General features: G+C 41.9%; 1 protein-coding gene across 1 annotated transcript; it reads right to left on the bottom strand.

Annotated features, from left to right (window-relative positions):
- Window positions 1–284: 284 nt before the first annotated feature.
- On the bottom strand, window positions 285–25,463 carry ZBTB14 (zinc finger and BTB domain containing 14). The gene is made up of 3 exons (XM_069731135.1): window positions 25,275–25,463; window positions 13,912–13,966; window positions 285–13,001 (listed from the first exon to the last, which is right to left on the bottom strand). The coding sequence occupies exons 2-3, from the start codon at window positions 13,912–13,914 to the stop codon at window positions 11,643–11,645; spliced, it is 1,362 nt and encodes a 453-aa protein (XP_069587236.1). The 5' UTR covers window positions 13,915–13,966; window positions 25,275–25,463; the 3' UTR covers window positions 285–11,642.
- Between the last annotated feature and the right edge of the window lie 1,612 nt (window positions 25,464–27,075).

Here is a 27,075-nt window from a genome sequence, read left to right as displayed (position 1 = left end):
ATGTTTATGAAGGCATTGACATTTCTATAATTTTTACATCTCTCTGAAGTACCCTTTTTAACAGAGAAATAATATATATAATTTTTTTATATTTTCGACTGTCTAAAGCTGGTGTGCATCTTAACCCTCCGTCACATACAATATTCGGACTAACGAGTTCACATACAATGTGCCTGTCAGGCGCCTGCTGGAAAAATACCTATAATATCTAATGTTTGCAATTTCAGTGCTCTAAAAGTGATCAGTGACCTTCATAGGGATGTAATAAAAGAGACTACACATAATCAGTTGCAAAAAAAACATTTACTTAACATAAAACTAATAACTATGAAATACAAACTTTTCACAACTCCCGCCAAATAGTCCCCAGTTCGACTCTCTCAAAAAAATGTACAAAGAAAATTTTTGAACACAAACTTAATTTTAAAGTACCTTAAGTACTATTAAAAACATATTCAATCAGAAGTAGATGCTGAGGTTTCCCCAGAAAAGTCACACTTGCAGAGCAAATAGCAAGAATTACACACCATTTTTGCATGTCAGGCAAATTGCTTTATGACATTTGAGACATTCATAATTTGAAAACCTAATATGATCCAACTTCTTCATCCTCACCACTGTCACCATCTTGCTCTGTTTCAGAATCCAGGACACATTCTTCCACCTCATCATGAGAATCAATCTCACTTTCCTCTCCTAAATCCTCATTCAGTGTGAGGTCTCTATCATCTAACAGCATGTTTGTTATTTCCTCAACATCAAGTTGTTTGGATAAATTGTACATTTTCCTCTCCATTTCAGCAGATAATCTGAAGCAAGAGAAGGAATATGTTAGGGAACTACTGTATATGCCTGAGCAGCACACTTTCTTTTATAAAATCTCCCTTATTTCTATGAAATATCCTCACATTTTGTGCTATACATTCATAAAACAAGCTAAATAAACTATTGTGATGAATAAAAACATAAAATACCAACCTCACTGAATGTGACGTATTCACATACAATGAGCCTGAGAGATCTGTGCAGCTATATCCTCTCCCCTGAAGCTCTGAAATCCAACTGTGATATCAGGTTTCACAGACCTTCAAGAGACTACCTGGAGGGAGGGGGTTTCCTCACAATCTGGTGAGGAAGGAGAAATGAAAGTAAAAGAGAAGCGCCTGTCAGATCAGTTGTATGTGACGGAGGGTTAAGCTACTTTCACACTAGCGTTGTGCACTGCACGTCGCAATGCGTCATTTAGGAGAAAAAACGCATCCTGCAAAATTGCTTGTTTTTTCTCCATTGATTAACATTAGCGACGCTTTGCCACACGTTGCAACCGTCATGTGACGGTTGCGCCATGTTGTGGCGGACCATCGGCAGCAAAAAACGTTACATGTAACGTTTTTTTGCTGCGTTGTGTCTGCCATTTCCGACCGCACATGCACGGCCGGAACTCCGCCCCCACAATGGGGCAGCGGATGCGCTGGAAAAATGCATCCGCTGCCCCGTTGTGCGGCGCTTGCGCAGTATGCGTCGGGCCGACGCAGTACGACGGCCCCGTACCGACGCTAATGTGAAACTAGCCTTATAGAAAGGTATGTCTTGTACAGAAGGAAAAGAGGGCCCCAGTGCAAAAACAATATGGTCCCTTTGCAATTCAGTAGTTCATCATACTGCACAATCACACCTGCTTTGCAGCTGCACTGATAGCACCAATTGTGGCACTAAAGTGTCACTTAAAAAATGAAATGTTAATTTTGTTCTAACATTTGCAGCACAGTTACGATACCAAACTGTTTTCCTTTCACAATAATACATAAAAAAAGTACTGGAGTGCTACTTTAAGTAATCCTCTTAAGAAAAATAATGAGACAATAGTTTTACACAATGAACTTTCTAGAGATTATGTGTACTACAAAAATAACAGCAGACACAAATCATTTGCGGTTTTATTTGAAAATATACAAGGAATTTAAAGCATCTATATCAAAATGAAATCACAAGATATATGCTATATAATTCTGCAAAAGCATGTCTATTTGAGCTTGTATACGTATTCCAAGATGAATGTTTATGCACAAATTATCAATTTTTCTTAATCCAGTTCCATAAAAAAAACAATAGAACCAAATCTATTTATATTAACTGTATGCTCACATATAAGTATTCACACATCCGTCTGTTTCTTCATCCTCAAAAAAAATCAGTTTTTTAAAAACCCAAAAGGAGGTAAAGTCTCTGAACTTTTCATTATTACTGAGCAACAAATCTGTGAAAAAAAACATGTTTTCCATTTTTAACTAATCCCCTAAGACTTAAACCATTGATTGTGATCCTTAAACATGGATGAAAATAGTACATGCATGGAACTAATGTGTGACTAGGTTAATTAAATTCTATGTTGCCCATTCTGAAAGTGACACACATGGGTGAGAAATGGATGCACACGAATCAGAAAGACTTTTGTGACTAGGTGCTTTTTTGTGCCTCTAAGGGCCCCTTTCCACTTGTGAGAAAAACGGACGAGTGCAATCCGATAAAAAATCGGATTGCACTCGGACCAATGTTAATCAATAGGTGACATTCCATTTGCGATTTTTTTCTCAGCTGAAATCGGACCGAGAAAAAAATTGTAGCATGCTGCGATTTGCTGCGAGTCTCGGACGAGACTCGCCAATGCAAGTCAATGGGTGCGAGAAAAAAAACGCATGGAATACGGACCATCAGTATTCCATCCGTTTTTTACGGATACCTTACCATTCTGTGGCACGGAACACTGTAAATAGTCCTGTAAATGACTGTATAAAAATAGTTGCAGAGAAAAAAAACGGATTGCATACGGATGTAAAAACGGATGATGCGATTAAAAATCGCATTACACTCGCATGACAATCGCACACGTTACATCCGTTTTTTCGGTCCGTAAATCGGACCGTTTTTTTCTAACACAAGTGGAAAGGGGCCCTAATAAGCATGCAATACTCGGACCTCCCGTAGTTCATTAGAACCAGAAAGTCTATAGTGCTCTAGCGAGAGGTTCAGGTGTGTCCATAATCAAGGCACAAAAAAAACACATCAATTCATAAAACCACCATGAGTCAATGGAATGATTCTTGATAGGCAAAGAGCAGCATAAAACTATTTTTATAACTCAGGAGTACAAAAACTCAACTGGTAATTGTTTTCGGAAGGCATAAATTACCCAATTATGAGATTCATCTGAATTAAAAACCAACATGATCGTAAAATTCTATACAAGCGTTTTACTGTGTTCAGTTTGTGAAGATTTCAACCATTGAAGATTTTAATTCTTACATGTAAAATTATTTTATAACTGCACGTGTGTTGATCTTTATTTCGTTACAGACCAGACATCTGCAGCTTAAACTAAATCATATTAAATGCTAGGTTAAATAATTGTGTGAGAAATAATATGCCCTCAAGATGAACCAATTTGACTGACATCTTATGTTTTATAAGTAAAATATAAAAGGATGCGGTCTCAAAAAAAGCATACATTAAAATCTTCAACTACATAAAAAAGTAAATATTTGTATTAATGTAAACTTTTTACGAGTTGCTTATAATTTAGATTTGCTTAAAATATGCACCATTTTTTTTAAATAATGATGTGAGCTGGCTAAAATATGCAAGGTTCAAAATGAAAGTTTTTGGATCTGCATGTACTTGATGAACAGAAAGGTTTAAACATAAAATATACTAAACATGGAAAAGGGACAAAATGATCCCCGCTCAGTTACAAGCAGATACCATATTTTTGGACTGTAAGACGCACCCCAAATTTTCATTAGAAAAATAGGGGAAAATGAATGTCAAATGAGGGTCTGTTTTACAGTCCGCATTATTCAGCTTACTGGGGGAAGTGGGATATGTGTGTGTGTGTGTGTGTGTGTGAGATCGAGAGAACTGGTGGAGTGGGGTGACAGGAGGTGTTCAGTGGTCTGGCGATGATCTGACTCATTCCAGGCTGATGCAGCGGGTTCAGTGGGGTGGGAGCTCCGCCATTTTGTGAAAGCCCCCACACATCCATTCCAGGCAGTTTCGAAGATGCTCGGTGACGCGGGGGCTTTGCCAACATTTTGTGAAAGCCTGAAGCCCCCACACTTAAAATTGTTGTAACGCTGTGGTATCCAGGAAAATGGCCAACGGAGGCAACGCATGCCCAGAATGAGATTAGCACTCATTCGCACCTCCATACTGCACAATATTAACTATTTACTGGCAACATTTATTCCAGTGCATCCTGCTGGTTCCCTTTTACTGCTTATCTCCGTTTTCTGGTCCGTTTTTAATTGTCATTGCTGAATTACTGTGTATTTTTCTTCCCCCTTTTTTGAAGGTTTATTGCCCTCTTTTTTAGTCTGTTTTATTTTATTGTCTTATTTTTATAGAATAAAAATTTATTTTTAATTTTATCATTTGTGAGTTGGAGTCTAGCAGCAATGGACCACAACAGACTATGTTGATATATACTAGAGTATAAGCAGAGTTTTTCAGTACAGTTTTTGTGCTGAAAAAGCCCCCTCTGCTTATAACTCAAGGGCCCCAGAAGACGGAGGGGGAACAGCAGTGGCAAAGCAGCGGGTCTCAGGAGCCGGCAACTGTGGCTAAAGCATGTGCCCACTGCTAAAGAGAAACGAGTATTCACTGCGCTGGCAGTGAATAATCATTTCTCTTTAATAGTGGGCACAGCAGTCAAAACCGTCGGCTTCCTGCAGCGGCTGGGCAAACACGTGTGACCGCTACTTAAGGGAATAGGCGTGGAGCTAAGTGAATATTCATTCACTTAAATACTGGGCACACGGGATCGCCCAGGCGCTGCTGGCACCGAAACAAGACACAGCGAGTGAGCGCACTGACGCAAGTAGGATGGTTTATTTTATTTTTTTTTAGGTTTTTCTGATAGTGGCCATGCATATCAGGATTGGGATGAGGGGGCAATGCTTACCAGAATAGGAATGAGGAGTCATGCATACCAGGATGGGGATGAGGGGGGAAATGCATACCAAGATAGGGATGAGGGGGACAAAGCATACCTGGCTTACACGAATCAACTCCTTTTTCCCAGCTTTTGTGGTAAAATTAAGTGCCTCGGCTCAGGTCGGCTTATACGGTAATTCATCACTATAAAGTGGTTTATTTGTGTAATATTAAACAGGCTTTAAAGCGATTGTATGCTTCAAAAGAATCTCAGAATGTGTAAAGCTGCATTGACACGTGTTACATCTTAGTGCTGTACTATTTTTTCCATTGGACAGCACTCAGCCCCATAGAATATATGTATTCAAAAAGCTAAAATCACAGATCCCAAATTGAGATCTGTGCAACTCATAACATGTCCTATTGTGAGGCCCAGATCAGGCAATTAAAATACATGGGGGTCAGTATAACGTCAAGTTCACACGTTCAGTCTTCGGTCAGTAAGTTTCTGCAGTATTTGCAAGACAAAACCAGTCAGAGAAAAAGTTAAATGGAACACATCACCACTTCTGCATCCATCACCCACTCCTGGTTTTGTCTTACAAATACTGATGAAAAATACTGACCAAATACTCAACGTGGGAATGTGGCCTAAGGTGCATGAAACGTGGAAAAAACATTTTTGGACTTAAAAATATTCCATCAGAGTTTCATCTGCTCTGAAGTGATCCATTGCTGAATAGATGAAAAGTCCAGACAGTATCTGCTTCAGTAAAAAAATAAAATGAGAAAAAAATATAATTTAGGATGACACCTGCGGTGGGGTGAGGAACCAAAAACTACAAATCAGCTAAACTTTGATACTCGTATTTTTCAATGAAATTTGAATTCCTTCTTTTTACATGCTGTTTCTTGTTTTCATTCTAATATGAATGTTATTCATTTTTTGTATATCAAGTTTTAAGCAAAACTAATTGTTTTGGAAACTTCCTGTTTGCAGAGCTTTAGTAAAACTATACTGATAAACACAGGTGAGGATTACATACATTCCAACTGCAAAACAGCTAATTAATACACTAGCTTTTTTTGGAAGGACTTTCTGTATCTCATTCAAGTCTATGGGGAAAATCCACAAACAATGCAAAAATTAACAGCAAAGGAAATTGATATGCTGTGGATTTAAAAAATGCATTGCAGACATAGTTAAAAAATAAATACAAAAATACCACAGTAGACACGAGATTTCTCATATATAAAACACATCTGACTATAGGACGCCGCCAGAGCTAGATGAAAGATAAACAATATTTCATAGTAATTAAACTTTCATGATTATCTAACGAGTAGGGGTGGGGTAACCCTTAACTTTATAAAAAACAGTTTCAGGCTACATTCCCACTATTAGTTTTTACGTTGTGGTTTTTTTTTTTTTTTTAATTCAAGCAACCGACGTTCCTTAAGGGGTGAAGAAAATCTGAATCAAAAGCTCATCAAATGAACATAGCAATACGTTGCAGTTTTGTCGCTTTTTTTTCTTCAGATTTGTCATAAAACTTGAAGGATTTCCAAGTGTTAAATTAATGAGATTACTGAAGTCTCATGCACATGTTGCTTATTTTTTCCTTGCAGATTTGGTGCAGGTTTAAACCTGCAAAATATCAAAAAATGAGGTAAAAACTAGCCTATGTAATTTACTAGTGTTTTTCCTGCCAATAGATGTAGAAATAGTGTAGAAATTTCTGCTGCAAATATTTAACGTGTACACATAAGCTAAAGAGTGCATAATGCTCTTCCACTCTGCTGGAATTGTATTATGAAACGTTTTCTTCGTACAAAACTACGCATCTGAAAAAAAGACACCAGATACACATCATGGGAAATTAGCCATAGAAATGTAAATGTCCATGAAATAATATATTTGCATTTTCAATGGCGACAAGAACTTCAGAGATAAGCAGGGAACCTGACTCTTCCCTTCTGGATTGTACTTGATACAGAGCTTTTCCAATTTCACAGATCATCAGTGCGGTGTTGGAAAGGGACTAGGACTCATTTCAATAGCTAAGCCAGCACCCCTCTCTGTTTGTGCATTAGTTGTGACACAGAAGGGGCCTGGCTTATCTATTAAAATGGTCAGCCAGGTCCCTTCACGTACAGCCCTAAAAACTTGCTAACACTCCTGGAAACTCCTATGTACATTACAAGCCGGAAGTAAAGCTCCAGGGACTTCGGTGATATCTGAAATTCAAAACACCTTTATGAACACAAGCATATATTAAGTTGTAAAATTTAAGATATCTCTATCTTATCTAAAGAAAACTTAGTTGAAGTGAGGAACCCTGTTAAAGCTGTATTTCATCACACTCATTTTTGCCATTAGACTATAGACCGTGGTCAGGGATGGCATGTTCACAAAAAAATCTGCACAATTTTAAATGTCATTCCCTAAATTGAATGTGCTTAAAATTGCATACACTGCTTACCCACTATAATTACCCTAGTAAAAGGCATTTTAAACATATCCGTTTAGGTTCTACCGTGTTCGGATAGGAATCCAAAACTGTATGCTTTAACCCAGTGTAAATTTTCAATGGTTTAATCTTTTTATTGTACATGAAGGAAAATCTATGGCTTAAAATCTAGCATCTGCTCACCAAAACGTTCAAAAATTATTCTGATGCGGATTTTTAAAGTACACCAGCCTCAACAGAATCTATTGATAATTTACGCTGTATGTATTTATGTATCGACTGCTTCTTTATGTCTCATAGGCTTAAATGGAAAATTACCTTTCCATGGACAGAGATCTGAAACCCAGTAGTCTACATAAAACAAAGACCCTGCCTTTAGCCTCCAGTAATTATGATACATACAATCAATATTCATGACATGTTTGCCTTGGGAAAAATAACCTTTAAATTAAGAAATATAGACAATATTGAACATGCCACTACACAGCAGTTATTATAAGCATGCTACATCCGTTATGGCTTTACTGTTACAAGTGTCCTGTAAACAAATAGCATAATGAACTTTCAGAGTGATCATCCAATACTTCAGACTTTATATCTGAATTGTAAGGGCCCAGACAGATGGCTGTATTTCGCATGTGAGAAAAGCATCTCAATCCTCGGACTGACAGTCGACTATCCTGACCGTAGCGTGACATCTGCATAGAAATACATCAAGCTGTCACGCTCAGGTCAGGAGAGGTGCCAGGCCAGTCCGTACACTGCAAAGTGATACTCGAACGAGAAATACGGCCATCTGTGTGCACCCTTACACTCAGTTTACCTATGTATGCTGTAATGTTACAATTTAAATGGAATTTGTCAGTAAGTTTGACTTCCCCTAAACACAAGTTTCCTTGTTTCTACGCAGTAACTTGACCTACTGAGGGGATACGCTTTGGTCTCCTGCTGTGCATGCATCACATATCGATGGAGCCTGTGTCCTCAGAAGGGTGAAGAAACAAGGACACCGCTGAACTGCGCAGGCATGGGATTTCCTGGCCAGCACCTGACATCAGAGGCAAAGTCAGCTATTATCAACAGACGGCGGGAGGTGACAAGAAAGTTAATAACCGAAGGGTAGAGTTTCGATAAGTGCAATGTCCAATGTACTAGACAACTCATTTGCAGAATGCAAAACCAGAGATTAACCAAGATTCAGGTAACGGAATGACAATATAATAGGTACCAACGAGTTCATCTTTCACTGGGCTACATGCACATATAAACGGTTTACGGGGTGCGGAGGTTAAACTTATTGACAGATTCACTTTAAATGGTTATTCCCAAGTGGATAGGTGATAATTTGCTGACTGATTAAATCTCAAGAACAAGAATGCCAGAGTAAATTAAAGAGTACATATAACTAGTCTGGTGCCAATCTTTTTCTTCAAGAAAAGATTGGTCAGCCCCAGAATGGCGAGTTTTCTAAATAACTATTAATAAAAAAAATTCCCAAGTGTCCCTGTAAAGAACCCAAGTGGGATAATCGGCCCTCGTGGTGCAGGTGGAGAGGTGTAGTACTGAAAGAATAAATCCCGACACTCACGTGCTGAATGCTCGTTTATTCCAATACATGGAAATCCATTATTCAACACGTGAGTGCCAGGATTTCTTCTTTCACTTCCTGTAAAGAACCTGACTTTCCAGCAAATCGGGTACAAACTTCCAGGATGTGGGATCTCACATCCTTCATGGCAAGAGAGCAATATCTTGCTCTTAGCACTAACCCTGAGCTACCACGTGCTTTAATAAGCTGTTACCGAAGGGTAACAACTTTAATGTTAGTGCTTGGTAGCACCTAAAGTATGAGGCAGCACAGGGTTATTGCATAGAGAATGATCTTGTTCACAGAACGGAGGGCCATGGAGTATCGTGGGGTACTGATCTGCATGCTGGGATCCCACAATTCAGAAGTTCAAACCATCCTTTTGCTAAAGTCAGATCCTTTAGTGGACATTAGAGACACTTGAGACCTTTTTTCTTGATTGGTTATATTTAGAAAACGAATGCATGAAACTGCCAACTCTTTTCTCTCAGGGAATCTGTCAGCAGGATCAACCCTCCTAAAAAGTCTATATAGGCATATAGGTCACAAGAAGCCAAAAATTGATACCTTGATAGTCATATTTTTCTTATATGTAAATGAGCGGTTTCAGCATATGGGCAAGACAGTAATCTGCTTGAGAATCTGCCTCCAGAGATAATTTTTAATAAAAGGGGACGTTACCAGTGTGATGGCCGTTCTCCTGATGTCACTGCAGAGCTGTGTGTGACAAACTGACACATCTGCAGGTTCCTCTCTGGAATAAAACATCGGACCACATATCAAGGTATCATTTCATTAAGCTGCTTATGATCTACATGCCCATGTAGACAGCTTAGGAGGGTTGATCCTACTAAGATTCACTTTGAACAAAAAGGGCAGGCCCAGACTGGTGACAATTGCTTTATACGCTGTACCCAGTGACAATGAATGAAGCAGATGCGTTTATATGCAGCAACTGGCGCATTTCAAAGGGATATTTCAGGACCCCTTCTCGGGATCTGGGGGAGTAGAGGATCCAGCATTTGGACTCCCACCGATGCAGCAAGTTACCATCTATCGTGTGGATAGGTGATAAAGGGTTATTCCCAACCTTTAAAGTTAACAGATTATATCATAAAGCAAATACAACTGTAATGATCGCACTTTTACATTTACATTTTCCAGTGATGTCCTATATTTTTCTTATAGCTTAAACATATTTCACCTATATTGTGTTTCAGTCTGCAAATTTACATAACTAAGTTGCAATATTAGTCAGTATTCTAATACTATGGTTCATGATTACACAGTAAGCCCCACCATATCATTACTAGTATTTAACTTCATCATTAAATGGTCAGAACATGAAAAAAAATATATACACACATTACATTGTTCGTTTAAGAAAAAAAAATTCTGATTATTTAGAAAGACAAGAGATAGGGGTAGGGATTTTTAAAGGGACTGTTCAACTCAAGTACGAGCGCTTTGTGCTTCATGCTGTGGCCAATTACTTAAATACACCTACCCACCTGCTTGGTTTCTATCTATCTCCTTCCTTTGCTGGCCCTATGAAGCCAGAGCTGTAAATCAAAGAAGAGGGGGGTGGAAAATGAGCAGGTGAGAAAGTGTATTTAAATGATTGGCCCCGCCATGAAGCATCCAACAGTGGGACTTAATTTGAACAGTCAGCCTGTACTGGCAAAGTCCCTTTAAAGCACCACTTCAGCGGTTTTGTTTTTATTGCGGTGGTGGAGTGATGATACTAAGCTCTAAGTTCTCTACACTTAGTCTCATACTTAGCAGCCTCAGCATTCATCCTTTATTGGCACTGCTCCGGTCGGTCTCCAAAAGTTTGTGACCTGCCGGATCGCTCCAGTGGTTGCTGGACGATCCGGAAGTCACAACTCAATACAAGTCTATGAGAGTGAGAACCAACCTCCCATCAACTTGTATTGAGAGCTTGTGTCCATTACTAGAGTTGAGCGAATTTGCTCGGGTCCCTGCTTATTCGGCAAGCTATAGCGCTTAACAAATAAGCTGCAGAGGGAACCCGGCTTCCTGGATTGCGCCGGCTAATCAGCTGTTCCGGTCTGCAGCTGCATGTGTCACGGCTGTGTGACTGTCACAACACATACATGGAGAGCCTGTTTGTTGGGCTCTCCATGCATGTGTTGTTACTGTCACACAGCCACGACACATGCAGTTGTGGAGCCGAACAGCTGATTAGCCGGCGCGATCCAGGAAGCCAGGGTTCCCTGTGCAGATTATTTGGTAAGCGCTATAGCTTGCCAAATAAGCAGGGACCAGAGCAAATTAGCTCAACTCTAACCATTACCTCTGAATTCCGTTCAGTCAGAAGTGATGGTCAAAAGATGGAGGCCTGGAAGAGATGAACACAGTGTCTGATTAATATAAAACTAGGGTCAGGGAACAAATTAGTAGCATCACACCAGCGCTGAAATAAAAAATGCTGGAGTGGTGTTTTAAAAGGGTGAAACTAAAGTATGCTTGGTCTATACATTCTATTTAATGATATAAAAATTATAAAAAAAACTGAAAGACTTATCTGACCTCAGCAGTCATATGCAATGTTTTTACTAAAAACAGGAAACAGACACGTCTGTACCCAAGCAGTGTAATGTAAACATAACAGGCTTTTAAATAATTTGATTTTAACTGCAAGCAATGGATTCCAGTTGCTGCTCAGCTTCAGCAGCCATTGCTGCTGCCTGTAATTGCTCAGTCTCACTCTGTATGGCACTGGTTGTCACTTGCTTGCGTTGTTCACTGTGCATGTTATTTTCATGCCGCTTCAGGTCTGATGCTTTAGCGAATGCTTTTGTGCATGAAGCACAAATAAATGGTTTTTCTCCACGGTGTCGTCTTTCATGATCTTTAAGATGAGATTTGTGTTTAAAAGCTTTATCACAATGGTGGCACGCAAATGGCCTTTCATTACTATGTACCCTTTCATGTTTTTTAAGATCTGGTGCTCTGATAAAGGATTTGGCGCATACTTCACAACTGTAGGGCTTGTAGCCCGTGTGGATTTTCAGGTGTTCTTTTAGATGAGCCTGTGTTGTAAAAGCTTTGGCACACATTTCACATACAAACGGCCTATCAGCCGTGTGCAATTTTTCATGCTTTCGTAAACGGGCTTCATCAGTAAATGTTTTACCACATGCTTGACATGCAAATTGTTCTCTGTGACCATAAAGCAAATATTCAAATTTCATATCTCCTGTTGCAGTGGTCCATGCTGGTGCTTGCTCATCTTTTACTTCATTAATGCCCTCATTAAAAGTCAGGGCTTGAGGAGTTTGTGGTACCAGCTCTTTAGGTTCAGTAGTCTCCATCGCTTCAACTTCCTGACCATAGCAATTAACTTTCCGGACTTCTTCACTCCCCAACTCTTTCAAGATAGCTTCCTGAACTCGCAGTGTTGAGGTAGGCAACTTTTCCTCCTCATGGACCTGAGGAGCCCCTTCCACAGTGTCATCTGAAGGACTATCGTCATGATCTCCAATCTCTTCTACTTCATCATCTTGATGGTCATTTGGCTGACCAACTTGACGAGTTATTTTCAGACTTGTCTCATAAGCGTATTTATTTTTTGGAGATGAAGTATTTTCATCAGTTGCAGAAACATCACGCTTCTGAGAGCATAGCTTATCTAAAAACCTTATGCCGAGTATCTGTCCGGAAGACATCATCAAATTCACATCCTCTTTCTTGACAGCAATTTTTGATGTATACATATAGTTGAGTACTTCCTCAAATATATCAGACCGTAAAAAATCAATTTCTATGACAGATGAACTATCAACTTCTAGCTTCTTGAAAAGTTTCTTAAAGTATGTACTGCAAGCTGCAAGTACACACCTATGTGCCCTGAACTTTACATCTTCTACAACAATGGCGATATCACAAAATTCACCTTCCAGTCGTTGCTCATTCAGCGTCTTTAAAAATACAGCCTTATGATCATCATCGTTATATTTCAGTGTTTCGGACATGCTTATAAAAAAATCCTAAAATTGAGAGGAAGAAATAAAGATCAAAAATAGTCAACATATACACTGTAACCAAATTATGGAACAACAAGTTCTGATAATTTAATATTAAATCAGCTTACAGCTGTTCTTATTCTGATAAAAAGCTCAAAACTACATGAAGCTGCCCAGTGACACCTTACAGAAATCAGGGTCTCTACCCCTACTTTATGATGCTCTCAGATTAAGTAGCAAACACCTGGTGACAGGTTCCCTTCAGCATAAGTGAAGCATTTTGGATGTTTTAGCTATATATGATATTTTCTCTAAAGTGCACTTCCGTAATGACTACTTTTACAGAGAACATATCATGTCGGGTAACACTATTTACCTGCAGATTAACAGTATAAGGGTACGTTCACACTAGCGTTGCGCCGCCCTGCGTCGGCGACGCAACGCGCGACGCATCGAAAAACGCGCGCAAAAACGCGCGCGTTTTGCGACGCGTGCGTCGTTTTTGACCAAAATCGGACGCACAGAAAATGCAACTTGTAGCGTTTTCGTGCGTCCGACGCCAGCGTCGGAAACGACGCACGTGGCGAAAAACGCAACCAAAAAGACGCACGCGTCCCCTATGTTAAACATAGGGGCGCGTCGCCGCTGCGTCGCCGACGCAACAGCGGCGCAACGCTAATGTGAACTTAGACTAACTGCTGGTAAATAGCATTATCCGATGTGACAGGTTCCCTTTAACTGACATTCTCTTGTTATAAATGGATCGTATGTAGTTCAATTCTCTTTGCACTCATTTCTTTATAGGCTACTTTTAGCTTCATTAAGCACTTCATACTTTTGTTAACTAAATACAGTTGGTTAAACACATGTGTCTTTCTCAAGTAATATAGAAGCAATTTTAGAATTTTTGTTTTGAATTACCCAGAACACATACCATGAACAAAGAATAGGTTCTTCCTGGAGGCTTCCAATTTGAAGTGTAAAGAAACCTTAATGAAAAAAAAAAGAGAAAAAGTGTAGTTAGTGATATTTTATAAAATATGATGAAATATACATGCAAGACTTTTTATAAACTATTTCCCATAATATTACAGCCTATTCACATCCTATAGGTATATGCCAGTCTCAAGTAGGATGTGAAAAGGCTGTGTATCATCACAATGGCCTCCCATTGTCTAACAGCGCACACTCCCCGCTGCTAACAGAGCTGCAGAGGGGAATGGCTGCTGTTTGTGTTGTCAGTTGCTCAACTGAACTCCTTTTTTGTATGGGACAAAAAGTGCTATATGTTGCAAAAGACAATGTGACTATACCAGTAGGGTCCTTCTGCTTGTTTAATGGTTAAAATGAAGGAGGAGCAGACCTTACTACTTACTAGGTGAGAAGAAAGCTTTACACACAGAAGCCATTTCTGTAAGGCTACTTTCACACATCAGGTTTTTGCCATAAAGTGAGAGGCCATTGAACCCTCAGTGATAACACTGCAGGAGCCATTTTCTCCTGTCAGTGTGTCACTGGAGGCCTATAGAGCTGTCACATCTCCTGATGTGGCAGCTCTATAGGGGAGAGCGTCGTGGGACACTCGTTATTAAATGGACTGCGTCGGACCAGGGAGTATTTGTGTTGGTTTATTATTCTTTTTTTTTTTTTGCAGGTGATTGATGACTTCGGGACTTTAGGCGTGGTTGTAAGTATGGTGAAATTAAGAATATTAAAATACTTTTTTCTGGCTGTGTCTTTATTTAACTATCACTACTATAGGATTAGCAATGGATAGGTATCTTATTCACGCCTCTCCATTACTAACCGGGCTTAATGTCACCTTACAATCAAAGGTGACATTAACCCCTTATTACCCCATATGCCACCGCTACAGGGCAGTGGGAAAAGAGGCTAAGTGCCAGAATTGGTGCATCTTACAGATGCGCCATTTCTGGGGCGACTGGTATTTATAGCTGGGGGGCCCCAATAACCATGGCCCCTCTCTAGGCTATGAATATCAGCCTGCAGCTGTCTGCATAGCCTTTCTGGCTATTAATTATAGGGGGACCCCACGTCATTTTTTTCTTTTTAGGGGTCCCCTATTTTAACAGCCAGTAAAGGTTAAATATACAGCTGCGGGCTGAAATTCATAGCCTGGGAAGATCCATGGGTATTAACCCCTTCCCAGGCTACAAAACATCGGCCCCAGTTTCTGGTTTTCCCTCTCTGGCACAGAAAATTGCGTGGGAGCCCACGCCATTTTTTCCTCCTTTTTTTAAATTAAAGATATTGTGTGCAGATTGTGTGTGTCTTTATTTAACTATTTCTGTACCATTTTATTAGGTTCATTACTAAACATCGGTCTTCGTATTATCTATTTCCTATCTACACTGTGTGCAGAATTATTAGGCAAGTTGTATTTTGATCACGATACTTTTTATACTTGGGGGGTGGGCGCACGGACCCGTGGGAAACCTACAAACTGCACTCTATTAAGAGGTAACGTATATTCCAGAGTCTATCTTTGCATATTTGACGTAGCTCTATTGCCATGCTCCATGCAGGGTTATGGTCGATAACTTTATTCAGTACTATGTACCTACGCTCCTGTTAAAGATGGCATGGCTATTTATACAGATTATCTGAAATTTAGATATCTGGCCTTGGTAAGCTTTAGCCTTTTTTGTAAGCAGCTTATATATGCAGGTGTTTTTTCCCCTGGTTCCGTGTGCCTGTGGTATATTACACGTTGGTGCGGTGTTCGTGTACACCATGTGGTACCCTACCTTACCTGTTTTTTGTATTGTCTAAAACATTGTTTTAATGGTTAATAAAGATTATTGATATATATTTATTATATGGACTTTGAGGTCATTTTTTCAGGTCCTTGTGACCCATGCTTCGGTTTACTTTTTATACTTGTCCTACTCCAAGCTGTTCAGGCTTGAGAGCCAACTACCAATTAAGTAAATCAGGTGATGCGCATCTCTGTAATGAGGAGGTGTGTTGTCTAATGACATCAAAACCCTATATAAGGTGTGCTCAATTATTAGGCAACTTCCTTTCCTTTGGCAAAATGGGTCAGAAGAGAGATTTGACGGGCTCTGAAAAGTCCAAAATTGTGAGATGTCTTGATGCAGGGATGCAGCAGTCTTGAAATTGCCAAACTTTTGAAGCGTGATCACCGATCAAGCGTTTCATGGCAAATAGCCAACAGGGTCGCAAGAAGCGTGTTGGGCAAAAAAGGCGCAAAATAACTGCCCATGAATTGAGGAAAATCAAGCATGAAGCTGCCAAAATGCCATTTGCCACCAGTTTTCCCATATTTCAGAGCAGCAACGTTACTGGAGTAAAAAAAAAAAAAAAAGCACAAGGTATGCGATACTCAGGGACATGGCCAAGGTAAGGAAGGCTGAAAAACAACCACCTTTAACCCCTTACCGGCATCGGACGTACTATACCGTCCGATGCCGGCTCCCCTGCTTTGATGCAGGGCTCCGCTGTAAGCCCGCATCAAAGCCGGGACATGTCAGCTGTTTTGAACAGCTGACATGTGCCCGTAATAGGCGCGGGCAGAATCGCGATCTGCCCGCACCTATTAACTAGTTAAATGCCGCTGTCAAACGCAGACAGCGGCATTTAACTACCGCTTCCGGCCGGGCGGCCGGAAATGACGTCATCGCCGACCCCCGTCACATGATCGGGGGTCGGCGATGCTTGTATATTATAACCATAGAGGTCCTTGAGACCTCTATGGTTACTGATGACCGGTGGCTGTGAGCGCCACCCTGTGGTCGGCGCTCACAGCACACCTCCATTTCTGCTACATAGCAGCGATCAGCAGATCGCTGCTATGTAGCAGAGCCGATCGGGTTGTGCCTGCTTCTAGCCTCCCATGGAGGCTATTGAAGCATGGCAAAAGTTAAAAAAAAAAGTTTAAAAAAAAAATGTGAAAAAAATAAAAAAAAACATAAAAGTTTAAATCACCCCCCTTTCGCCCCAATCAAAATAAATCAATAAAAAAAATATCAAATCTACGCATATTTGGTATCGCCGCGCTCAGAATCGCCCGATCTATCAATTAAAAAAAAGTATTAACCTGAACGCTAAACAGCGTAGCGGGAAAAAAATTAGAAACGCCAGAATTACGGTTTTTTGGTCGCCGCGACATTGCATTAAAATGCAATAACGGGCGATCAAAAGAACGTATCTGCACCGAAATGATATCATTAAGAACGTCAGCTCGGCACGCAAAAAATAAGCCCTCAACCGACCCCAGATCACGAAAAATGGAGACGCTACGAGTATCGGAAAATGGCGCAATTTTTTTTTTTTTTAGCAAAGTTTGGAATTTTTTTTCACCACTTAGATAAAAAATAACCTAGTCATGTTAGGTGTCTATGAACTTGTACTGACCTGGAGAATCATAATGGCAGGTCAGTTTTAGCATTTAGTGAACCTAGCAAAAAAGCCAAACAAAAAACCAATGTGGGATTGCACTTTTTTTGCAATTTCACCGTACTTGGAATTTTTTTCCCGTTTTCTAGTACACGACATGCTAAAACCAATGATGTCGTTCAAAAGTACAACTCGTCCCGCAAAAAATAAGCCCTCACATGGCCAAATTGACGGAAAAATAAAAAAGTTATGGCTCTGGGAAGGAGGGGAGCGAAAAACGAACACGGAAAAACGAAAAATCCCCTGGTCATGAAGGGTTTAAACAAGAAACATAAGATAAAACATCAAGACTGGGCCAAGAAATATCTTAAGACTGACTTTTCAAAGGTTTTATGGACTGATGAAATGAGAGTGACTCTTGATGGGCCATATGGATGGGCCAGAGGCTGGATCGGTAAAGGGCAGAGAGCTCCACTCCGGCTCATACGCCAGCAAGGTGGAGGTGGGGTACTGGTATGGGCTAGTATCATCAAAGATGAACTTGTGGGACCTTCTTGGGTTGAGGATGGAGTGAAGCTCAACTCCCAGACCTACTGCCAGTTTCTGGAAGACAACTTCTTCAAGTAGTGGTACAGAAAGAAGTCGGTATCGTTCAAGAAAAACATGATTTTCACGCAGGACAATGCTCCATCACATGCCTCCAACTACTCCAATGCGTGGCTGGCCAGTAAAGGTCTCAAAGAAGGAAAAATAATGACATGGCCCCCTTGTTTACCAGATCTGAACCCCATAGAGAACCTGTGGTCCCTCATAAAATGTGAGATCTACAGGGAGGGAAAACAGTACACCTCTCGGAACAGTGTCTGGGAGGCTGTAGTGGCTGCTGCACGCAATGTTGATCGTAAACAGATCAAGCAACTGACAGAATCTATGGATGGAAGGCTGTTGAGTGTCATCATAAAGAAAGGTGGCTATATTGGTCTCAAATTTTTGGGGGTTTTGTTTTTGCATGTCAGAAATGTTTATTTCTAAATTTTGTGCAGTTATATTGGTTTACCTGGTGAAAATAAACAAGTGAGATGGGAATATGTACATTTGTTTTTTATTAAGTTGCCTAATAATTCTGCACAGTAAGGCTAGGTTCACATTGCGTTAATGGGTTAACACTAACGGACTGCGTTGCACGGCGAAATTGTCACAATTAACGCCGTGCAATGGGTCCGTTAACGCACCCATTGACAGCAATGTGATTTTTCTCTGTAGTGCATCGCTAGCGCATGCCATTTTCGGCACGTGCTAGCGACGTGTCGTTATTTTGTGACGGACCTTGGACGCTGCTTGCAGCGTCCGAGGTGCGTCTGAGGTCCGTTCCTCGCTAGCGCAGATCGGGGATCTGCGCTAGCGGGAACTACAAACGCGACCTCTATAAAGACATTGCGCTAGCGCTATGCGCTAAACAGATTGCCCTAATGCAATGTGAACCTAGCCTTATAGTTACCTGCAGAAACAGATGTCCTCCTAAGATAGCCAAATCTTAAAAAAAAAACAAACAAAAAAAAAACACTCCAACTTCCAAAAATATTAAGCTTTGATATTTATGAGTCTTTTCGGTTGATTGAGAGCATAGTTGTTAATAATAAAAATAATCCTCTAAAATACACCTTGCCTAATAATTCTGCACACATTGTATCTATAACTATCTATAGATCTATCCATCTCCTATCTACCTATGTGTGTGCGTGTGTGTAAACATTATTGTTCAATGGAGTATGTAAAATAAGAGGCTGGATAAAGAAATTACATCACATTTTTTTTTAAATAATAGATCTTTATTTAGGTTACAAAAACGCAGACAAATCAGCATGAAAAGCCGCACAAAAAAACGCATCAAAAACTAGCGGATTTTTACCTGCGTTTTCTGCCAAGAGATGCAGATTCTGTGCAGAAAATTCTGCAAACAAATCTGCAATGTGTGTACATACCCCAAAAGGAAAACCCTACGTTCCCAGCAGCGTGCTGGACACAGCGTATTTTCGCTAAGTCCAAAACGCTGCTTTCTAATCAAGCAGGAAAAGCCGCATGTGTTCATTGAACCATGCGTATTTACCGCATCCAAACATTCTATTGTTGAGTGTCTCCGCAAGAGAAATTGACATCCACAGGTGCACATACACGCATAGTGGACATGGGATTTCCCGAAACCAGGGGGGGGAGGTGGGGATGGGACGCATCGGGGGTCAGTGATGCATCGGCATGACAACCAGAGGTCTATTGAAGACCTCTATGGTTGTTGATGCCGGATTGCTGGGAGCGCCACCCTGTGGTCATAGCAATGCAGCAATTCTACTATATAGGAGCAATCTGAGCATTGCTCCTATGTAGCAGAGGTGATCGAGTTGTGCCAGCTTCTAGCCTCCCATGGAGGCTATTAACGCATGGCAAAAGTAAAAAAAAAAAAAAAAAAAAGTTTTAAAAAGTATTTTAAAAAAAAAATTTAAATCATCCCCCTTTCGCCCCATTCAAAATAATATTAAAAAAAAATCAAATATACACATATTTGGTATCTCCGCGTTCAGAATCGCCCGATCTATCAATAAAAAAAAGGATTAACCTGATCGCTAAACTGTGTAGCGAGACAAAAAATAGAAACGCCAGAATTACGGTTTTTTGGTCGCCGCGACATCACATTAAAATGCAATAACGGGCGATCAAAAAAATGTATATGCACCAAAATGCTATCATTAAAAACATCAGCTCGGCAAGCGAAAAATAAGCCTTCACCCAACCCGAGATAACGAAAAATGGAGACGCTACGGGTATCGGAAAATTGAACTTTTTTTTTAAGTTTGGAATTTTTTTTTTACCACTTACGGTAGTTAAAAAATAACCTAGATGTTTGGTGTCTATGAACTCGTAATGACCTGGAGAATCATAATGGCAGATCAGTTTTAGCATTTAGTGAACCTAGCAAAAAAGCCAAACAATAAACAAGTGTGGGATTGCACTTTTCTTTGCAATTTCACTGAACTTGGAGCTTTTTTTCCTGTTTTCTAGTACATGACATGCAAAAACCAATGATGTCGTTCAAAAGCACAACTTGTCCTGCAAAAAATAAGCCCTCACAAGGCCACATTGATGGAAAAAAAAAAGTGACGGCTCTGGGAAGGAGGGGAGAGAAAAACGAAAAAAGCAAAACCTATAAAAGCTGTGGTCACGAAGGGATTAAGCAAGGGTTATTCAGTAAGATACAATGCTTTAGGGCGGCTAACATCACATATCCAGTAATCAAGTGTTTGAAACAGATCCAGCAGCAATCAGTTTACAAAAAAAGTTGTGCTGACGACTTTTTTTTGTCCAGCTAAATTATTTCATCAGAATCTATTTTTTTATATTTTTTTAAACATTGAAGTCCATGGAAAATAAATCCATTTAATAGCCAAAAACGAAGAGAGAAAAGTAGAACGGCACAAGATCTAAAGACAGAAAATGTTATTTTTAGTCCGATTTCCAATGAAAAAGTGGTGCTTTACACGCTCATTGCAGTGCTCAACATCATGTAGCAATCCATAAGCAGCATATATGAAGATGGTGGATACCATGCACCGTCGTACGTACTCGCCACCTATGATATGATGTCCTTAATCCACGTGACGGAGTAATAAAGGACTTTTATTACAACACGACTCGGTGAGTGCCACATCTTTCCTTCTTTCTTCATGAATCCATTTAATAGCCATCCTTTTGAAAAGGATCTGTTTTTTTTTGTTTACTGGACTAGTTTCCATCAAGTACAGGTCATCCACTAGTCTATGTAACAAATCCATAATCCATAGACTTCAATGTTAGAAAAAAAAAAAAAAAAGATCCCAGTTACAGTCAGGCTTCTTTTACACTTACTGGGTTTTTTGTGTCCCTTTATTGTGGGCTGTATCGCCACAATTATCACGGTCTGCCGCAATAACAGACCGCAAAATACTTGCGTATCACCATTTTTCGGGTTTCCAATACTATGGAAATAGTATTGGGGAAAAAAAACTGGCGTTCCGCAAAAACGGAAGTCACGGTGCACCGCAAAAACAAGCTATGTTTTTGCGGCCCCATTGATTTTCAAATGGGGGCTGTGACCGTAAGCCGTGAAAAAGATAGAGCAGGCTCGATCTTTTTTCACGGCGAAAATACGACCCTCACAGCCACATGGCACACCGTGAAATTATTGCTGCCCGGTTTTGCGGCCCCATAGAAATCTATTGGGGCAGCAAAATAACAGTATGCGTAAAAGAAGCCTCAGTTTCTCAGCCAGACAAGAATGTTGTGACTGCAGAACCTTTTTTGTACTGCTGAGATAATGGATTGCTGCAGGATCCATTTAAAATGGATGATAATAATAATCTTTATTTATATAGCGCCAACATATTCCGCAGCGCTTTACAGTTTAAGGGTATGTGCACACGTCAGGATTTCTTGCAGAAATTTTCCTGACAAAAAACGGACATTTCTACCAGAAATCCGCATGCGTTTTTACTGCAATTTTGACGCGTTTTTGGTGCGTTTTTCCCAAATGCATAGAATTGCGGGAAAAACGCAGAAAATCCGCAAAAATAATGAACATGCTCATTTTTTTACCGCGATGCGTTTTTTTCGCGGAAAAAAACGCATCCATGTGCACAAAACATGCAGAATGCATTCTAAATGATAGAATGCATAATGTATGCGGTTTTATTGAGTTTTTATAGCGTTTTTAGCACGAAAAAAACGCGAAAAAACCTGAACGTGTGCACATGGCCTAAGAGTTTCAAACACAACAGTGTTAACAGTACAATAATTAAAGCACAGTAAGACGACCCTGCTCGTGAGAGCTTACAATCTACAATGAGGTGGGGGAGATACAAAGCACAGGAGCTTATTTACAATGATTTATTTACAATGATGGTCCAGCCATCTTCAGGGGGTGGGGGATAGATGAGGATAGTGAATTTGCCACACACACACGCATAAAATGACATTGAATAGGGAACGTGATAGGCCACTCTGAACAAATGTGTTTTGAGGGAGCGCCTAAAACTATGCAAATTGTGGATGGTCCTAATATCTTGGGGTAGAGCATTCCAGAGGATTGGCGCAGCACGGGAGAAGTCTTGGAGTCGGGGGTACGGATTAGTACAGAGATTAGTCGAAAGTCGTTTGCAGAGTGTAGTGGTCGGTTAGGCTGATAGAAATGAGGGAGATGTAAGGGGGTGCTGCACTGTGAAGAGCTTTGTGGGTGAGAACAAGTACTTTGAATTGGATTTTATAATGAATGGGCAGCCAGTGTAACGACTGGCGAAGAGCGGACGCGTACCGATTAGCTAGATGGACAACCCTGGCTGCTGCATTAAAGGGAATCCGTCACCTCATTTTGGCCCTACAAACTGCGGCCGCCACCATCAGGGGCTTATCTACAGCATTCTGTAGTGCTGTAGATGAGTCCCTCCCATGTAACCAGGAAAACAAGTCAGATTATACTCACCCAGGGGCGGTCCGATGGGTGTCGCAGGTCCGGCGCCTCCCATCTTCATGCGATGACATCCTCTCCTTTGCTTCAGGTCGCGGCTCCTGTGCAGGTGTACTAATTTGCCCTGTTGAGGGCAGAGCAAAGTACTGCAGTGTGCAGGCGCCAGGAAAGGTCAGAGAGGCCCAGCTCCTGCGCACTGCACTACTTTACGCTGCTCTTAACAGGGCAAATCAGTACGCTTGCGCAGGAGCCACAACAAAAGCAAGGATGACGACATCGTATGAAGATGGGAGGCGCCAGACCCAGACCTGCAACGCCCATCGACCCAAACCAGGACCGCCCCTGGGTGAGTATAATCTATCTTGTTCTTCTTATCTTTCAGGTTACATTGGGGCTTATCAACAGCATTACAGAATGCTGTACATAAGCCCCTGATGGCGGTGCCCGCAGTTTATTGGGCCAAAATGAGGTGACAGATTCCCTTTAAAGATAGACTGGAGAGGAGAAAGTTGAGCAAGGGTATGTGCACACGTATTTTTGAGGGCTGCGGATTTTTCCGCAGCTGATTTCATAAATCCGCAGGTAAAAGGCACTGTGTTTTACCTGCGGATTTACCGCAGTTTTTATGCAGAATTTGTGCGGATTCCACCTGCGGATTCCTATGGAGGAGCAGGTGTAAACCGCAGCAGAATCCGCACAAAGAATTGACATGCTGCGGAATGTAACCCGTGTTTCCGCGTGTTTTTTTCCGCAGCATGGGCACTGTGGATTGCGTTTTCCATAGGTTTACATTGTACTGTAAATGCATGGAAAGTTGCTGCAGACCCGCAGCAAAATTCGCAACGTGCGCACATAGCCCAACAGGGAGGCCAATTAATAGAGCATTGCAGTAGTCCAGGCAGGAGTGGATCAAGGTGACAGTGAGGGTTTTTGTTGTTTCCATGGTGAGAAAAGGGCAGATTCCAGAGGTGTGAGGCTGGTTTCACACTTGTGTTTTTTTCAAGTCAGACAAAATCAGGTTTTTCAGCCAAATCCTGATCTTTTCAGGATCCAGTTTTTTGTCCATTCAGTTTAATGTTGTCAGGAAGCAACCTGAATTAACTGGATTCTACCTGACACCATTAAAGTTAATGGGCAAAAACTGGATCCTGATTTTGCCTGATTTGAAAAAAGAAAATGCAAGTGTGAAACCAGCGTAAGCAGCAAGAGATTGTATATGCAAGGTGAAGGAGATCGGAGTCAGACATAACACACAGACAGTGCGCCTAATGATCAGTGGACATGGTCTTCAGATGCTTTCACATTGTGTTAAGTACATGTCCCGTCGAGGCTTACGTAAACCGGGAACAGACGTGGCCATTGACTATAAGGCTGCCGTCACACTAGCAGTATTTGGTCAGTACTTTACATCAGTATTTGTAGCCAAAACCAGGAGTGGAACAATTAGAGGGAAAGTATAAAAGAAACATATGCACCACTTCTGTATTTATCACCCACTCCTGGTTTTGGCTTACAAATACTGATGTAAAATACTGACCAAATACTGATAGTGTGACGGCAGCCTAATAGAGACAGCAGAGTGAACGTGCATCATTTTTGGGCATATATGCCTACTGGAGGTGGACACCCAGGCAGTATACTACTATTATGTCTATGACCCCATTAGTGCAAACATCCAAATCCCACTTTGGGGTGGAATTTGGCCCTATGCCTCAATGGGGTCACAGATCGTGTACAAGGCTGCCCATTGGCATTAGTGAATAGCTGTGCAAGCCCACATGCTCTCATGTTTGTTTTTTGTGGCGGGGGGGCATTTTGGGTGTCACTACACCAACCCTTTGTTTGCACAGGAGATAAGACGCAGTCAGGTTTTCCTATAGGGAGTCCAGAGGTCAATGTGCCGGTGCCTGCGGCTCTCTGGGAGTCTCCATTACACCCCATGCAGTCACTATTACCAGCTCTTGTACACATAGCCCTCCCTACACCAGGAGACTGGAGGAGCGGAGCCTGCGGCTGGCGACGAGCGCTCACGTGTCCGGCGGCGCCGTGCACGGCTGAGGAGCAGGCCGCGGCCGTCTCCCTCCTCACACAATGTGGCGGTGGCGGCGCGGAGCCGTAACGTGAGGCGTCCTCGCACCCCGGGTCACTTTCCAGCACTGCTGCGCGCCCCTCCCGCCAGGACAAGCACCCGCACACGATCAGCGCATGCTCACATGAGCAGCATCTCCTCGGCCCGCTCCAGAGTCTCTGCCGTTATTATATATCCGCTCCTGCTTCAACACAAACAGGACACAGGAGTGTGCGCTCGGGTGACCGCCTGGTTTCAGCGCGCGGCTATGTACCGAGAGCGCGCACAGCCACCTGGTCTAGTCACGGGCGCAACCCGCGTCCACCGGCCGGCACCATGACGCGGCGGGAGCGCTTACCTTGTGGCCGGCCGCGAGCCGCTCTATAATGGGGACTACAGCGGGCAGGGGACGGGAGTCGTGCACGTCTTTGTGAGTCTGCTGTGCATGCGCCGTGAGGAGAGGGCGCGCCGCGCAGGCACAGGACGGCCCAGTACTGGGGCGGGGGCGCCATTCACGTCTCGGTCACAGTGCGTGCAATATGGCGGATGTGGTGGTCGGCAGAGAGCGCCATTAACATACTCGGAGTCGGCAGTAGTTAGTACCAGCCGTCATAGGCGTGCTCACCCGGCGAGTGGGCGGGGCGGCGGTGGGGAGCACAAAAAGAGCGGGAACGCCGGCGCGCGCTCCTGTGGGAAGTCACGGCCGTGTAGTAGTGTCAGGCGTGCGGTGCGGGACCTCATGTGGTGCCTGAGGCGGCGGCCATGGCCGCGGCGTCACTGTGTCACCGCGCTGTGCCGTGTATGAGCCTGGTACTCGGCAGCCGTTAGCTCAGCAGCACTAGTCAGATAGCAGTGTGGAAACGAGCTGACACAAATTATGGCTGCTCCATAGCATGTATTTCTCTCACAGGCAATTCTAAATACTATACTAGCGCATATTCAGGAAGGACACAGCCGTAAAGTGCAAAAATGGACTGTATACTCACTAAATGATTTCAGATTAGGAGCAAACAATTATGTGGGTAAGGCTACTTTCACACTGGCATTTTTTTTAATACGTCGCAATGCGTCATTTAGGGGAAAAAAACGCATCTTGCAAAGTTGTTTGCAGGATGCGTTTTTGCCCCATAGAGTTACATTACCGACGTATTGACACACGTCGCAACTGTCTTGCGACGGTTGCGCCGTGTTGTGGTGGACCGCCGGGAGCAAAAAACGTTAAATGTAACTTTTTTTTGCAGCCAACGGACCGCTTTTTCCGACCGCGCATGCGCGATTGGAACTCTGCCCGCACCTCACAGTGGGGCAGCGGATGCGCCGGAGAAATGCATCCGCTGCCTCCGTTGTGCAGCACAACAAACGCTAGCGTCGGAATCTCGGCCCGACGCATTGCAACGGGGAGATTCCGACGCTAGTGTGAAAGTAGCCTAACATGGCCGCAGCCTGACACTTCGTAGGGTTGTAGGCACCCTGCTTTTCCTCAAGCATGCATGTGGTGGGGGCCAGTGTTAGGCTTTGGAGAACCAAATTCTCAACAACAAAAAACCCCCAAATACCCTGATTCTAAATGCAAAAAAGTCGAAAAATCTGTGAAATATGATAACATCAATCAGTCCCAACAGAGAGAATAGATGACTAAATCCAGCATTAAACAGCACTGTAATCCTGTCCTACCCAGAAACATGTAAAATCGCATAGAATAAAAAAATATGTTATACAAACGCGAATAAACAATCGTGCACCAAATAAATGCTAAAGACTGACGTTGTACTTTTGGTACATAACTAAATAGCACTTTCACTGTAAATATGCCAAAATGTGAATAACTGCACTAAACCTGTGCTACAACCAGACATATAAAAGCAGTATTAGAAATATCAGAATATATAAAGCATTCAATAATGCAGACATGTACAAAGGCCAATTCTGGATACAAGTTCTAATGACTGGCCTAAGAACTATTGGTGCACAAATAACTTCTTTAGCTGCTTCTGGGCCACCCATAGGCTTAAATTCTGGATGATGTGACTACTAGTCTGCAGTGTCCTAAAAGGTCATTGCATAAGAGCGCAGATACACATGATCGTGTAGCTGTGGGAGTAGGGATCCGACTGTCGCTGAGATGTCCCCATGGAGAATGTACAGATGGTTTATTACCA

Source organism: Ranitomeya imitator, chromosome 6, assembly GCF_032444005.1.
Source record: "Ranitomeya imitator isolate aRanImi1 chromosome 6, aRanImi1.pri, whole genome shotgun sequence".
Classification (NCBI taxonomy): domain Eukaryota; kingdom Metazoa; phylum Chordata; class Amphibia; order Anura; family Dendrobatidae; genus Ranitomeya; species Ranitomeya imitator.
The sequence above is the reverse complement of the archived record's forward strand: the minus strand, read 5'-3'. Positions and strand labels throughout refer to the sequence as shown.